The sequence below is a fragment of the Entelurus aequoreus genome, linkage group LG06 (genome assembly GCF_033978785.1).
Source record: "Entelurus aequoreus isolate RoL-2023_Sb linkage group LG06, RoL_Eaeq_v1.1, whole genome shotgun sequence".
Taxonomy (NCBI): domain Eukaryota; kingdom Metazoa; phylum Chordata; class Actinopteri; order Syngnathiformes; family Syngnathidae; genus Entelurus; species Entelurus aequoreus.
The window spans coordinates 74,760,192-74,776,029 of NC_084736.1; the positions used below are offsets into that span (position 1 = coordinate 74,760,192).

At 40.4% G+C, this 15,838-nt stretch overlaps 1 protein-coding gene across 5 annotated transcripts in view; it reads right to left on the minus strand.

Annotated features, from left to right (window-relative positions):
• slc4a5a (solute carrier family 4 member 5a) overlaps nt 1-15,838 on the minus strand; it is a 123,474-nt gene that overhangs the window by 68,746 nt on the left and 38,890 nt on the right. For all 5 annotated transcript variants that reach the window (XM_062051518.1, XM_062051515.1, XM_062051520.1 and 2 more), the window contains 2 exons: nt 7,602-7,759; nt 7,433-7,520 (listed from right to left, as the gene is read on the minus strand). In XM_062051518.1, coding sequence (XP_061907502.1) covers nt 7,433-7,520; nt 7,602-7,759 — 246 coding nt within the window. The remainder of the gene's footprint in view (nt 1-7,432; nt 7,521-7,601; nt 7,760-15,838) is intronic.

Consider the following 15,838-nt stretch of genomic DNA (forward strand, 5'->3'; position numbering starts at 1 on the left):
TATATATATATATATATATATATATATATATATATATTTTTTTTTTTTTTACATTTTATTATACATATAAATAAAATATTTGAATTTCAGTGTTCTGCAGGCTATCCAGTAGATGGCGGTATTGTCCTGTTTAAGAGTGTCACAACATTGCTGTTTACGGTAGACTAAACGTGACTGCTGTTGTTGTGTGTTGTTACCGCGCTGGGAGGACGTTAATGAAACTGCCTAACAATAAACCCACATAAGAAACCAAGAACTCTCTCTCCTTGTTGTGCACTCTACTCTCTAAAAGCCGTACATGTTATGACGTCATTGGGCAGGCAAGCTGTTTATATTGTGGGAAAGCGGACGTGAGAACAGGCTGTCCCCACTCAGGTCCGCATTGAGCTGGAGGGGGCGTGGCCTCCAGCTCCGGCTGAATACCGGGAGTTTGTCGGGAGAAAATCTCTGCCGGGAGGTTGTCGGGAGAGGCGCTGAATACCGGGATTCTACCGCTAAAAACGGGAGGGTTGGCAAGTATGGTGGAAACGCTCCCCACCCACACTGCTTGGTGCCTCGTCTGAGCTGCTGTGACGTAGATTACCATAGTAACTAGTAGGGTTGTACGGTATACGGGTATTAGTATAGTACCGCGATACTAATGAATCATATTCGGTACCATACCGCCTCTGAAAAGTACCGGTCCGCCACACCCTAAGATTTTTTGTTAAAATAAAGCCAATAATGCAATATTTTCTAGTCCCCTTTATTTAGAAAAGTATCGAAAAGTACCGAAAAGTATCGAAATAATATTGGTATCAGGACAACACTAGTCACTAAAATATCATGCAAAAGCGCAGATTCCAACCATTGAAATACTTTGTATAGTTCAAGACTTACGGTCATTAGAAAACATGACTGCACATCATAATGGCAGATACACTTTTCCATCTTAAAGATCTAAAAAAAATATTTGGGAAAGTCCGGCGGGCCAGATTGAAAAGCATAACGGCCGCATGTGGCCCCCGGGCCTTAATTTGCCCATGCCTGGGCTAGCCCCTTTTACACAACTATCAGTACATCTTCCATATTGCATCATATTGCTGACTCTCTAAGTTAGAGTTAGACTCATTTTTCGACCTCTCCAGTCTGGTGGCCTTTGGGAACTTGTTAAGCATTTATTGGAAGCCATAGTGACATTTTGAACCCTATTGAATTTCATTCATGAACACCTGCCAATCACCAGCAGATGATACGCCTCAGGCGGTCATGTGTCAATGGGAGCATCACTGGAAAAAAAAATTCATTGGTCCATTTTAGCTTTGTGAACGGGAGCTGGCCACAGCACCAGGGAGCTTGCGTACGCACAAAAACCTGCCGAACGCCCTTTTTTCACGGCAAAGGTGAGATGTATCAAACCTGACGTTGACGTGGAAATGTGAGCTGGCTCACGGCAACTTCAAAACTGCCGTACACACATTTCTACCGGCTGTGGTTACTTTAGATGTCCTGGGCATGACGTTAAAGTGCATCCGGCAGTGGAGGCTCCTCTATGGGGTCTTGGGGCACTAGGAGGTTAACCCCTTTACTACTGTTATCCCAGGTGGCTCTTGTGCAAAGGCCTAGTACCTGACTGCCCCCTAGCCAGGGATACGGTGAAGACCTCAACGGCGGAGCAGGCGGAAGACGGTAGATTTTAAGAACTACCACAACGGCTGCGACGGCGGAAGAAGGCTGCAGCAGAAAATGCTCCCCAGTCGTCTTGGACTCCATGCCACTGGACCCTGACCCGATTCGGTCAAGGATCGTGTGGTGACTGTCTGTGCACCAGTCTCCCCACGTAAAACAAAGTCAGACTTCTCAGACTGATTGATGTGCACATCAGAGACATATGAACGATTACAATTACAACACCAACCCCCGACTTTTGGGCTCGGCCACATATGCTAAAAAAGATCAAGGCAAGGACACAAAATTAATAATAACACAAGACCGCGCGGAGGGTTCTGACACGTACTGTACGGCTGCAGGAGTCCTCACCTGTAATAATACGTTGAGTCCCGTCTTTTTCGGACTATAGGGCTGTCAAAATCTCTATCCGTCAAAATGTTTTACTACGACTCTGGTAAGCTACGAAGCCGCACCACTTGATGGATTGTCAGAGCATTACGGCTAGGGATGATACTCGAAACCGGTTTTCCCGGTTGTTCGATAAGAAAAGAACCGAGTCCTCGGACTCGAACCCATTTTTGAGAACCGGTACCCGTTATCGAGACCACTATAGTAAAGAAAAAGAGTTGATTCTTTATTCGAATCCCGTCCCGACCAGAAATGCTCCGTGGGACATCACAAGAAATGACGTCACGTAGCTCAGTCATTAGGCGCAGATAGCGAGAGCAGGAAAAAAATGGACGGGAAAAAGCGCTCCAAGGTGTAATAAAGTTCAAAACAAAAGGTATAATCCAATGAATAACTTTACTGAGAGATTTGAGCAGGGTACAAACTCATGACCAACACTTTTAGGACCAACCGAAAACATAGCAACCAGGCTAGCAACGCACCTCCTTTACGGCAGCTGTCGCAACGTTCTTAAAGCAACCGCAACACATACATATATATACAACATATCTCCCTTTTTTAACTTTTGTTTTTCTTTCCTTGTAAACAAAACAAAATCACATTGTATATGTGTTGTCTGTCTAATTATAAATAATGCAGACGAGGCGTGTTGGCTGAGTTCTTGACGTTTACTTTCACAGCGTGCTCATAACCTCATTCTTAGCTGCCAGGTGACGACATGCAACAACACTTTTCGGGGCTACCGCGCATGCTCGTCACTCCCGTTGCATGCTGGGTAGTGTAGTTGTTATATTCCCTAGCTCATAACATCTTTTCCCATATAAGGAAATAATGTTAACTCAATGTGTATTTCTTTTTTTAGCTTTAACTTTTCATTTTTTAGCATTGTAACCACATTTGCAAACAACTTTTCTCTTCATAGAATTTTCTTTCAATAAAGAAATAAAGTGCAAAAATGTCAAAGCATCATAACAAACAGTTATGTCAAATAGCAGCAGAAGTGCACTTTTTGGAGAGCTGTATTATTTTCAGTTTTGTGCCCAAGGGACTGATTTTATTTAACACTATAGTATTATTCATACACCTATAGTGATCACAGAGAAAGGTTGTTTTTGTGTTACTGTATATATTTGTTTTTCTGAAAAAATCCCACTTAATATACTTTGGGTAACAACAGTCAATATTTATTTATTTTATTTTATTTTTTTAGGGGGGTAACAGTCAATATTTATTTATTTATTAGATTAAATTGTTTTCTTATATAATAAAAGTGAGCTTTTGTTAAACCAAATATTGTGTTTTTTTTTCCATATACAACAACCTATCTGGACTCCATAAGAGAATCGATAAGGAATCGGTTCAATAAGAGGATTCGATAATAGGCTCGAACTCGATAATTTCTTATCAAACATCATCCCTAATTACGGCTACCGTAGTCAGACGTACTGCGCTTCAACATACAAGTATTATTATGGTGTTGTCACGGTTTGGTTGCGGCCTACTGCGCGGTTCGTTTTCCCGGGGTTGCAAACGGACGGCTCCGGACAGGACTTGCGGGTAGGAACATCATTTAATTCTCAAAAAACACTCAAAGAGGTACAAAAACAGAAAACCAACCGACGGAACAAGGTGGCAATCGCACTCGAAACTAAACTTAGCATAGGTTAGGAGACAAGCAAAACTTACGTGACGCGAGCATAAAGCAAACAAAGAAGCCAGGACGAGCGACCAGCAAAGGCAGGCTTAAATAGTAGGGCTGTGAATCTTTGGGTGTCCCACGATTCGATTCAATATCGATTCTTGGGGTGACGATTCGATTCAAAATCGATTTTTTTCGATTCAACGCGATTCTCGATTCAAAAACGATATTTTCCCGATTCAAAAGGATTCTCTATTCATTCAATAGATAGGATTTCAGCAGGATCTACCCCAGTCTGCTGACATGCAAGCAGAGTAGTAGATTTTTGTAAAAAGCTTTTATAATTGTAAAGGACAATGTTTTATCAACTGATTGCAATAATGTAAATTTGTTTTAACTATTAAATGAACCAAAAATATGACTTATTTTATCTTTGTGAAAATATTGGACACAGTGTGTTGTCAAGCTTATGAGATGCGATGCAAGTGTAAGCCACTGTGACACTATTGCTCATTTTTTATTTTTTTTATAAATGTCTAATGATAATGTCAATGAGGGATTTTTAATCACTGCTATGTTGAAATTGTAACTAATATTGATACTGTTGTTGATAATATTCATTTTTGTTTCACTACTTTTGGATTGTTCTGTGTCGTGTTTGTGTCTCCTCTCAATTGCTCTGTTTATTGCAGTTCTGAGTGTTGCTGGGTCGGGTTTGGTTTTGGAATTGGATTGGATTGTTATGGTATTGCTGTGTATTGTTTTGTTGGATTGATTAATTTAAAAAAATAAATACAAAAAAATTTAAATCGATTTTTTTAAAATGAGAATCGATTCTGAATCGCACAACGTGAGAATCGCGATTCAAATTCGAATCAATTTTTTCCCAAACCCTTATTAAATAGTGTCTCTTGATTACAAACAGGTGAGTGTCCCGAACAACAGAGGCAGGTGAAAATCATAAGTAACTATGGTGACTAAACTCAGGAGGTGCACAAACAGGAACTAAAGGAGTCCAAAACAAACAGAAAACACAAAACATGATCCGGACCATGGATCTAAAGACCCTAAAATGGTACCCATTACCAGACATATTTGGCGTTTTGTGTTTGCAATATTGTGCAAAAACGTACTTTCTGGTACCTGCTGATGTGTATTTGGGATCTGCATAAGTCCTAAAAATTAGAGTCTGTGACGACGCCGTAGTCAATAAGCTTTATTGTCGATGTTAATGTTTCCGTTATATTGTTCGTCTGTATAATAAAAACAATAATTCCTGATATGAAATAAAGAAATTTGATCTGGATCTATGTCCTTATCTACTTCCAAACTATTGTAATCTATGCTGCTGAAGGTTTTCAGTTCCATATATTCCTGTTCAGCAATCTTTTGTGTTGCTCTCTGAATGTCTATAAGTGTAGATCAGGCCTGGGCAATTATTTTGACTCGGGGGCCAAATTTAGAGAATAAAAATGTGTCTGGGGGCCGGTATATCTATTTTTTAGGGAAACTAATACAAAACCTCACAATAAAGTCTGATTGAATGCTAAAAATGTTATGACAGACCGCCTTAAAAACGGAATGGAATTTTAAATTGTTCTATGAACGATAAACCCTGAATATTGAGAACATATGAACGTCACACCCCCTCTCAATCGACATATTTTACAATCAAGCCACACCCACACTGCTTGGTGCCTCGTCTGACCTGCTGTGACGCAGATTACATTAGTAACTAGTAGGGTTGTACGGTAGTCGGGGTATTAGTATAGTACAGCGATACTAATGAATCATACCGCCTCTGAAAAGTACCGGTCCGCCGCACCCTAAAATTTTTTGTTAAAATAAAGCCAATAATGCAATTTTTTCTGGTACCAAAAAGTATCTAAATAATATTGGTATCAGGACAACACTAGTCACTAAAATATCATGCAAAAGCACAGATTCCAACTATAGAAATACTTTGTATAGTTGAAGACTTACGGTCATTAGAAAACATGACTGCACATCATAATGGCAGCTACACTTTCCATCTTAAAGATCTAAAAAATTTATTTGGGAATGTACGGCGGACCAGATTGAAAAGCTTAACGGGCCGCATGTGGCCCCCGGGCCTTAATTTGCCCAGATCTGGTGTAGATGAATGTGCACCTGAGTGAAGATCTTCTTGTTCGGTAATCCCTTGGAGCGTTGTCATTTTGTAGTTGAATGTGGATGTTTGTTTTCCGTCAGACTCCATTATCGTTGTTGTTGTTTTGGTTGCTGGGAGTTCTAATATTCATCCAGATCCTTGATGTCTTTGACAACTAAGACTCCTGCTAGTGGACCTCCGTTCAGTTTGATGTAGATTTTGCAGTTGGCTCTCTAAGGTCCCTGAATTGTCCCCCGTTTCCTCAAGTTGCGATCTTTCTTGGCGATTTCAGCTTTGTGCCTCATCATCAGCTCGCTTCTTTACAGAGTTTTTTTTGGTAGCTACACTGAAAAAACTGAAATCTAAGTAAGATTAAATATCTCAAATAAGGGTGATATTTGCTTATTTTCTGTCTGATAAGATAATTCTTCTCACTAAGCATATTTTATGTTAGTGTTTTACTTGTTTTAAGTGTTTTGCTCCAAAATGATCTCAGTAAGATATTATGACCGATTTGATGACCTATATGGAGTAAAACGTGCTTGAAACTAGAATATCAACTGTTGCAAAGCTGTGTCATCAACACTCACAAGTATAAAACTACTTTTTTAAAGTAATAATTTCTTATTTCAAGCATGAAAAAAAAAAATCATGATTTTGACACACTTGTGTCTCATAATTAAAAACAGATGAAATTTGCTGTTTAATTTTCAATGAAACAATAGAAAATACGTACTCATATAGTAGTACAGTTGGCACAGTACAGTAAACTGACATTTAATATTTAAACATTTGACATTTCAAACAATTTTGAACAGAAATAGTTCATGCAAATTGTCGGCCGGGGGCCGGGCTGTATATATGCGCACTAATTGACTGAGAGAGCACGCACTTGGCGCGATGATGTCATGTTATCGATGGAAAAATGCATTTTTAGACCATATGATTTGCCTGTGCTGCTAGGAGACCCCGAGAGTAACAAGATGTTGCCTTGTTGCCTTTCCATTAAGAACAATAAATTAGTTTTTAGTATAAGTTTGCTGCTTTCAAGAAATGTAATGCCGAGCGCATATCATTATGTCAAGATAATGGCACTAGCATTTACTTCATTTAAGAATATTTTTCAACATAGAGCAAAAAGGTCTCTTTTTTTTTCTACCAAGAAAAGTGCACTTGTTATTAGTGAGAATACACTTATTTTAAGGTATTTTTGGGTTCATTGAGGTTAGCTAATTTTACTTGTTTTGGAAAGTCTTGACAAACCAAATATTCTTGTTCTATTGGCAGATAATTTTGCTAAGTTCAAGTAAAATACCTCTAATTTTTGTATTTTTTGTTTTTGAACAATGACTTTTTGCAGTGTCATTATTAATTCACCTGCCATATCTGTTTTAATGATTGTTTATGTAAATAATGACTTATAATTAATTCCAAAGAAAAATGCATGGCCTGTATAGCGCACAGCCGACACATTATTCAAGAATTTCTTCTTACAGCAGAATGCCTGACTGAAGCAAGACTTCCAGTTGTAATCGATACATATGAACATTGCAAAGGAAATGCATTTCATACTGCATGGCAGAAACATTTCGAAAAAAACTTACATCATCCACCATCAGGGTTGCTATGGCTCGGCCTATCTCATTATACGACTTGGCCTTTCCTTGCGGCCCCAAGAGAATAAACAGGAATCTGTGCAATGATGGAAGTCATTTGAGATATATGTGCTGGGGGCAAATATTTGAATCACACACACAATGTTTGCCATTTCACCTGGTGGGCACCGGCACCTCAGTCAGACCTCCGAGTGTAGTAGCTTGGGACAGGCGGACAAAGGCAACGAAGGGTTTGGTGAGAAAATCCACTTCCCCAACCAGCACGTTAGACGCCTCAGCATCTCTGGGAATCTTCTTCATGAATTTGTTCTTCAGCTAACAAACACACAGAGGAAGATATTGTCACAGAAGATAAAGCATTGTACCACTCATTCACCAATAATTAGGGGTGTTACGCTATATTTAGTCGTTCTTCGGAGACTAGATTCGGGACAGCGTATTGATTCCCCACATGGTACACATGACTGTTGGCTATGCAGGCTGTGGAAAACTTCCAGCTAATCAATTTTGCTATATATTTTTTCACACAAGAATAATATTAAAGGCCTACTGAAAGCCACTACTAGCGACCACGCAGTCTGATAGTTTATACATCAATGATGAAATCTTAACATTGCAACACATGCCAATACGGCCGGGTTAACTTATAAAGTGCAATTTTAAATTTCCCGCTAAACTTCCGGTTGAAAACGTCTATGTATGATGACGTATGCGCGTGACGTCAATCGTTGAAACGGAAGTATTGGGACACATTGTATCCAATACAAAAAGCTCGGTTTTCATCGCAAAATTCCACAGTATTCTGGACATCTGTGTTGGTGAATCTTTTGCAATTTGTTTAATGAACAATGAAGACTGCAAAGAAGAAAGCTGTAGGTGGAATCGGTGTATTAGCGGCTGGCTGCAGCAAAACAACCTGGAGGACTTTGACTTGGATAGCAGACGCGCTATCCGACGCTAGCCGCCGACCGCATAGATGATCGGGTGAAGTCCTTCGTCGCTCCGTCGATCGCTGGAACGCAGGTGAGCACGGGTGTTGATGAGCAGATGAGGGCTGGCCCGGCGTAGGTGGATAGCTAATGTTTTTAGCATAGCTCTGTGAGGTCCCGTTGCTAAGTTAGCTTCAATGGCGTCGTTAGCAACAGCATTGTTAAGCTTCGCCAGCCTGGAAAGCATTAATCGTGTAGTTACAGGTCCATGGTTTAATAGTATTGTTGATCTTCTGTCTATCCTTCCAGTCAGGGGTTTATTTCTTTTGTTTCTATCTGCAGTTAAGCCCTATGCTATCACGTTAGCTCCGTAGCTAAAGTGCTTCGCCGATGTATTGTCGTGGAGATAAAAGTCACTGTGAATGTCCATTTCGCGTTCTCGACTCTCATTTTCAAGAGGATATAGTATCCGAGGTGGTTTGAAATACAAATCCGTGATCCACAATAGAAAAAGGAGAGAGTGTGGAATCCAATGAGCCAGCTTGTACCTAAGTTACGGTCAAAGCGAAAAAAGATGCGTCCTGCACTGCACTCTAGTCCTTCACTCTCACGTTCCTCATCCACGAATCTTTCATCCTGGCTCAAATTAATGGGGTAATCGTCGCTTTCTCGGTCCGAATCGCTCTCGCTGCTGGTGTAAACAATGGGAAAATGTGAGGAGCCTTTCAACCTGTGACGTCACGCTACTTCCGGTACAGGCAAGGCTTTTTTTTAATCAGCGACCAAAAGTTGCGGACTTTATCGTCGATGTTCTCTACTAAATCCTTTCAACAAAAATATGGCAATATCGCGAAATGATCAAGTATGACACATAGAATGGATCTGCTATCCCCGTTTGAATAAAAAATGTCATTTCAGTAGGCCTTTAACTCTTATAAGAATACAATCTACATAAAACATGTAAATAGCACTGGAATGGAAAAATGTCTGTGCACCTTTCTAACTGACATGTTTTACAGCCCCAGTAAAGCCAATTTTTTTAAATTTTGGTTTATTCATACGGCGTTACACAATGATACAGTAAGGTTTACAAGGAAACACTTCATGTTTTTCCAGCTTACTCAGAACACCAATACACACTATATTCATATTATATCATGTTAATACCATCAAGGCTGTCACGGCGGGGTTGCAGCTTACTGCGCGGTTCGTTCTCCCGGGATGCAAACGGACGACTCAGAACAGGACTTGCAGGTAGGAACATGATTTAGTCTTGATAAATCATCCAATTTACAAAACAAAGGCAAGCATGCCTATCGCACGCGGAAGCTAAGGCAAAAACTTAGCGCAGGAAACATGGAACTATGGACATGGAACCTCACGAAACTGTGGCATGAAATAAACAATTTTCTGTCTTGCTTCTTAGTGAGGGCGGCCGCATTTTTATCCGCTCCCTCCTTCCCTGCTTGCTTTCTTGTGTCCTTGTCTTGTCTGAACTTTTTTGAAGCCTCTTTCTTTGCGCTGTCCTCAAATCTAAACATCAAACATGGATATGATCAGCTGGACTCTCGACGCAATTGACAAAGGCTTTTCGACAAGGAAAAGAGGTTCGGGGGAGCCTGGCTGCCCTGATGGAACCATTGCTGCGGGGTACGTGAGAGATTCCTGGGATAAATGGAGACTCATGTGCCTCTCAGTCCTTTCCATCAAGGACGTGGAAGACATCTACCTATTTGGAACCGTAATCGCGGGGCACCTGCTGATTGGGCTGGGCATTGCTCTGGTGTATCGTCAAATTCGGAAGACGGTGGCAGCCACTCAGGGAGCCCAACGGCTGTTCATCGCAGTGGAAGGATTGGGTCGGGCTGTGGGAACACAGACTGGGGCAATTTCTGATTTGAATCGCAAAATGGATTTCATCTTGGAGAAGCTTGCTGAGAAGGAAGAATTAAATTGAATTTGAGAGATCCAGCACGGACACACAGAGCAGGCAGGTCATTGTTTTGACTGCTCGAAGAAAACAACATCTTAATCTACGATTTGACTCCCTCGAATGGCCTTGATGCTATCAGGAACAGGCTGTTCTGAAGAACTCCCCCGAGGACTCCTCAACGATGGACGCTTTTGACCTTCCTTTTTTTCAATAACACCTGGTGTCGAACTTTGAGATCGGCCCCAGTCCACAAAAACATTTCGACATCTCACCCATGTTAATTGGGCATACATGCACGCACCCGCCCCTCCCCCAATCAACGCCTTCACCACTGCTTAATTCCTCCGGGGTTGTGGATGGCTGAGTAGCGCTTTATAGCGGCAGCCGGCTTCCAGGGTCCCAAATCCCCCCCCCCCCCCCCCCCCCCCCTCTGTTGCGAGTTGTTGTGATTACATGTATCATGTTTATGTGTGCCATGCTATGTAAGGTTTTTTCCTCGGACTCAGTCTGGACCCCTCCTGAGGGTCCAGCCTTAGACTGATATTTTTTTTACTCTTCCCCCTTTCCCAATGTCACCTTTTTTCCACCTTTTTTAAGGAGCGCCGTAAGTGGCGATCCGTTGGCGGTCCCGTCTTGTCCCCTTGTAACGTATGTCTGCTCTTAGTGGGACTGTGCCGAAAATGAAATTTCAGTTCTTATGTGTCTTGTACATGTTAAAGAATGTACAACAATACAGCATCTTGAATCTTGAATCTTGAAATTAACAAGACTTACGTAGACAAGGCATGGAGCGAACAATGACGCCAGGCCGACTGACTGGCAAAGGCAGGCTTAAATAATGCCTCTGATTAGAGACAGGTGAGCGTCCCAAACACCAGAGGCAGGTGAAAACAATAAGCAGCCATAGCAACCAAACCAAACTCAGGTGTCACAAACAGGAACTAAAGGAGTCCAAAACTAACAGAAAATACAAAAACATGACAATCATGACAAAGGCAATGTGCAGCTGTCCCTTATTTTGTAGTGTGAAAATGTGCAACCCTACAAGCAACATTCAGTGGGTATTGAAATATGGTACCCTTTGATTTTATGCGAATCGGTACTCTTCGGTTGGTACCGATGGAAGTCCTGAATTTAGCATCCCTCCCTAAATATCAATCAATCAAGCTGTATTGCAGACTCCAAGGTCCAAGTAGACATACAACCACATACAGTACATAAAACAAACAAACAAACAAAAAAATACAGTATAAAAGACATTATCACATAATATTAAAAACAATGCTTGTGCATATTCAGTAAAAGGCATCTAATAAATAAATAAAAGCAGCAATAAAAAAAATTAATATATATACTTTAAAAATGCGTCTACACATTCTATAAAAGGCACAGATACCAGTGTTTCCATATGGATTGGTACCTAACAGAACTACAGCTAAGGATTAGTTATCTGTAGAGATGTCCGATAATGGCTTTTTTGCAGATATCCGATATTCCGATATTGTCCAACTCTTAATTACCGATTGCGATATCAACCGATACCGATATATACAGTCGTGGAATTAACACATTATTGTGCCTAATTTTGTTGTGATGCCCCGCTGGATGCATTAAACAATGGAACAAGGTTTTCCCAAATAAATCAACTCAAGTTATGGAAAAAAATGCCAACATGGCACTGCCATATTTATTATTGAAGTCACAAAGTGCATTATTTTTTTTAACATGCCTCAAAACAGCATCTTGGAATTTGGGACTATGAGGAGGTTGAGGTGGGCGGGGTTGGGGCTAGGGGGTAGCAGGGGTGTATATTGTAGCGTCCCAGAAGAGTTAGTGCTGCAAGGGGTTCTGGGTATTTGTTCTGTTGTGTGTATGTTGTGTTACGGTGAGGATGTTCTCCCGAAATGTGTTTGTCATTCTTGATTGGTGTGGGTTCACAGTGTGGCGCATATTTGTAACAGTGTTAAAGTTGTTTATACGGACACCCTCAGTGTGACCTGTATGGCTGTTGACCAAGTATGCCTTGCATTCACTTGTGTGTGTGAAAAGTCGTCGATATTATGTGACTGCATCCGTGTGCACAGCTGCGTTTTAAAAAGTCATGAATTTTACTTTTTGAAACCGACACCGATAATTTTGAAACCGATAATTTTCGATATTACATTTTAAAGCATTTATCGGCCGATAATATCGGCAGTCCGATATTATTGGACATCCCTAATTATCTGTATGATAAGATCATTCTGCAGTCTACATATAAACTTAAACATTAGTTTTCTCAGGGTGTTTATCCCTAAATCCCCAAAAAGCTTGCTGGCACTACCATATAAGTGCTGTAGGATGAATTTCCTTCAGCAAGAACACTGCTGGAAATACTCGGGATTTGATTTCCTCACTCCATTCTAGAGCTGCACAATTAATTGAATTTGAATCATGATCTCGGCTGCCACGATTAAATTAGTATGGTCGTTGGTGATTAACATTTAAAAATCAAGCTCCTCTGCAAAACAAATTAAGCACTTTCACAGCCCGCGGCTCCCCTCACACCAGAGGTTGTTGTGTATGGATGGGCACAGAGCTTTTTGTTTCCCACTTCCTGTTTCCCTCCATTTGCCACCATTTCTTTAGTCCGAGCACTGGCTCCCTCACCTATCCCTGGTTGCCAATCAGGCATCTTCCTATGCCAGCCCTGGCTGGATCATTTTCCTTTGTACCTAAACATGCTGCATAACCTTCCCAAATACTTCCTATGCCAACACAGAAACGTGACACTCACGTTTGTCAAATTGTGAAAACAGTAGGGATGATGTTTGATAAGAAATTATCGAGTTCCAGCCCATTATCGAATCCTCTTATCGAACCGATTCCTTATCGATTCTCTTATCGAATCCAGATAGGTTGTTGTATATGGAAAAAAACACAATATTTGGTTTAACAAAAGCTCACTTTTATTTTATAAGAAAAAAATTAAATTAAATAAATAAATAAATATTGACTGTTACCCCCCTCTTTCAGAAAAACAAATATATACAGTAACACAAAAACAACCTGTCTCTGTGATCACTATAGGTGTATAAATAATAATATAGTGTTAAATAAAATCTGTCCCTTGGGTACAAAACTGAAAATAATACAGCTCTCCAAAAAGTGCACTTCTGCTGCTATTGGAACATACTAACTACACACACTATGACACTAAGAACACCACAGTCATCAATCAACAATTATTCCCCCCTTACATGAGCGCGAAGCCTGGCAATAGTTGCATATTGCCTGTTCTGCCCTCACTATACGTGTTGAGGTTATACAGCTTGGCAGACAGCTAACAAACAATCCAAAGCAGATTAATCCATTTAGGCTCTTTATTGTTGTTGATCTTGTTTTGCTTTTTCCTATCTTTACTTTTGTCTTGCAATGGACTGTTATTTTTTCATTTTTAAACTGAAATACACACAATGACAAATGTATAAGCTATGTGATTCAATTGACATACTGAAATGTAATACACAATATGTAAATATTAGCTTCACACAAATACACAGTACTATCATCAAACAAATACTTCTGAGTGTTGAAACTATTTCGATGGTGGAAATACACGACTGGCAGCCATTTTAAGTCCTCAAAACATCCGTTGAAACAGTGCAAAAAAAAACGTTTTTCAATAAACATCTTACTATCAAACTTAACCACTTTCCACCTTAATATTGAGTTACATAAACAAGTTAAACAGATTATAATAATAATAATAATAATAATAATGGATTAGATTTATATCGCGCTTTTTCTATTGTTAGATACTCAAAGCGCTCACAGAGAAGTGGGAACCCATCATTCATTCACACCTGGTGGTGGTAAGCTACATTTGTAGCCACAGTTGCCCTGGGGTAGACTGACGGAAGCGAGGCTGCCAGTTTGCGCCTACGGCCCCTCCGACCACCACCTACCATTCATTCATCATTCATTTCACCGGTGTGAGCACCACCGGGGGCAAAGGGTGAAGTGTCCTGCCCAAGGACACAACGGCAGCGATTTTTTTTGGATGGTAAGAGGCGGGGAGCGAACCTGCAACCCACAGGTTTCTGGCACGGTTGCTCTACCCACTATGCCACGCCGTCCCAAGATTACTTATAGACTTATCTTTTCCAAGGCTTGTAGGAGCTAACACAACTTGTCTACTTCTCAATTGTCTCAACCCGGAAGTGCCCAAACTAATGACGCGTAGTATTTTCATATCGCCACAAGGTGTCAGTAAGAGTCCGCAATCAAATGGGCATAACATTGCAGGTCCCACAGGGCATTTCCTGTACGTGGGAAGGGATTCGTTCCCAGGGATTCGAATAAAGAACCAACTCTTTTTCTTTACTATAGTGACATTTTGGGACGCTACAATATACACCACCCGCTACCTCCTCCCCCCACCTCAACCCCGCCCACCTCCACCTCCTCATGCTCTCTCAGGGAGAGCATGTCCCAAATTCCAAGCTGCTGTTTTGAGGCATGTTAAAAAAAAAAAAATGCACTTTGTGACTTCAATAATAAATATGGCAGTGCCATGTTAGCATTTTTTTTCAATAACTTGAGTTGGTTTATTTTGGAAAACCTTGTTACATTGTTTAATGCATCCAGCGGGGCATCACAACAAAATTAGGAATAATAATGTGTTAATTCCACGACTGTATATATCGGTATCGGTTGATATCGGAATCGTTAATTAAAGAGTTGGACAATATCGGAATATTGGATATCGGCAAAAAAGCCATTATCGGACATCTCTACTCACAATCATTATGAAAGACATGATGACGGATGCATTTTAAAATAAATGCAATCTAACTCGTAAATAAACATAAATAAAAGTCCACTTAAAAGTCCTTTAGTGGAGCCAATGGGAGGTCCTTTATTCCGCCCATTAAATCCAATAAATAATCATCCAAAAACCGCCAACAATACTCCATTTATATTTCGAACATTTACTAAGTGTTAGTGATTTTAGTATATAAATAATAAAACACAGCAAAAAACATAGATTGCAGAAAAGATTAATCAACTATCATTCTAGATATTTAAAAAATGCACATCCTCCTAGGTGCGTGCAATTAACTATACAGTATCATCGGCGGTCACTCGAACGAGTATGACGATCCTCCTGGTAGGGGTGTATCCCTTTATGGAGGATGCCTGTGCGTGACTTAGTTTAACTTGAGTTGATTTATTTTGGAAAACCTTGTTACATTGTTTAATGGATCCAGCGGGACATCACAACAAAATTAGGCATAATAATGTGTTAATTCCACGACTGTATATATTGGTATCGGTTGATATCGGAATCAGTAATTAAAGAGTTGGACAATATCGGAATATCGGATATCAGAAAAAAAAGCCATTATCGGACATCTCGAACAAGGATGTATCTTTAAATCAATGTTCGGCTTTTACAAATGACATCATGATGTCACCTTCACACGCCACCGCAAGTAGAGTGGGGGAAACACTGATGTGTTATACCTGGTAAAATGAATAATCCTGATA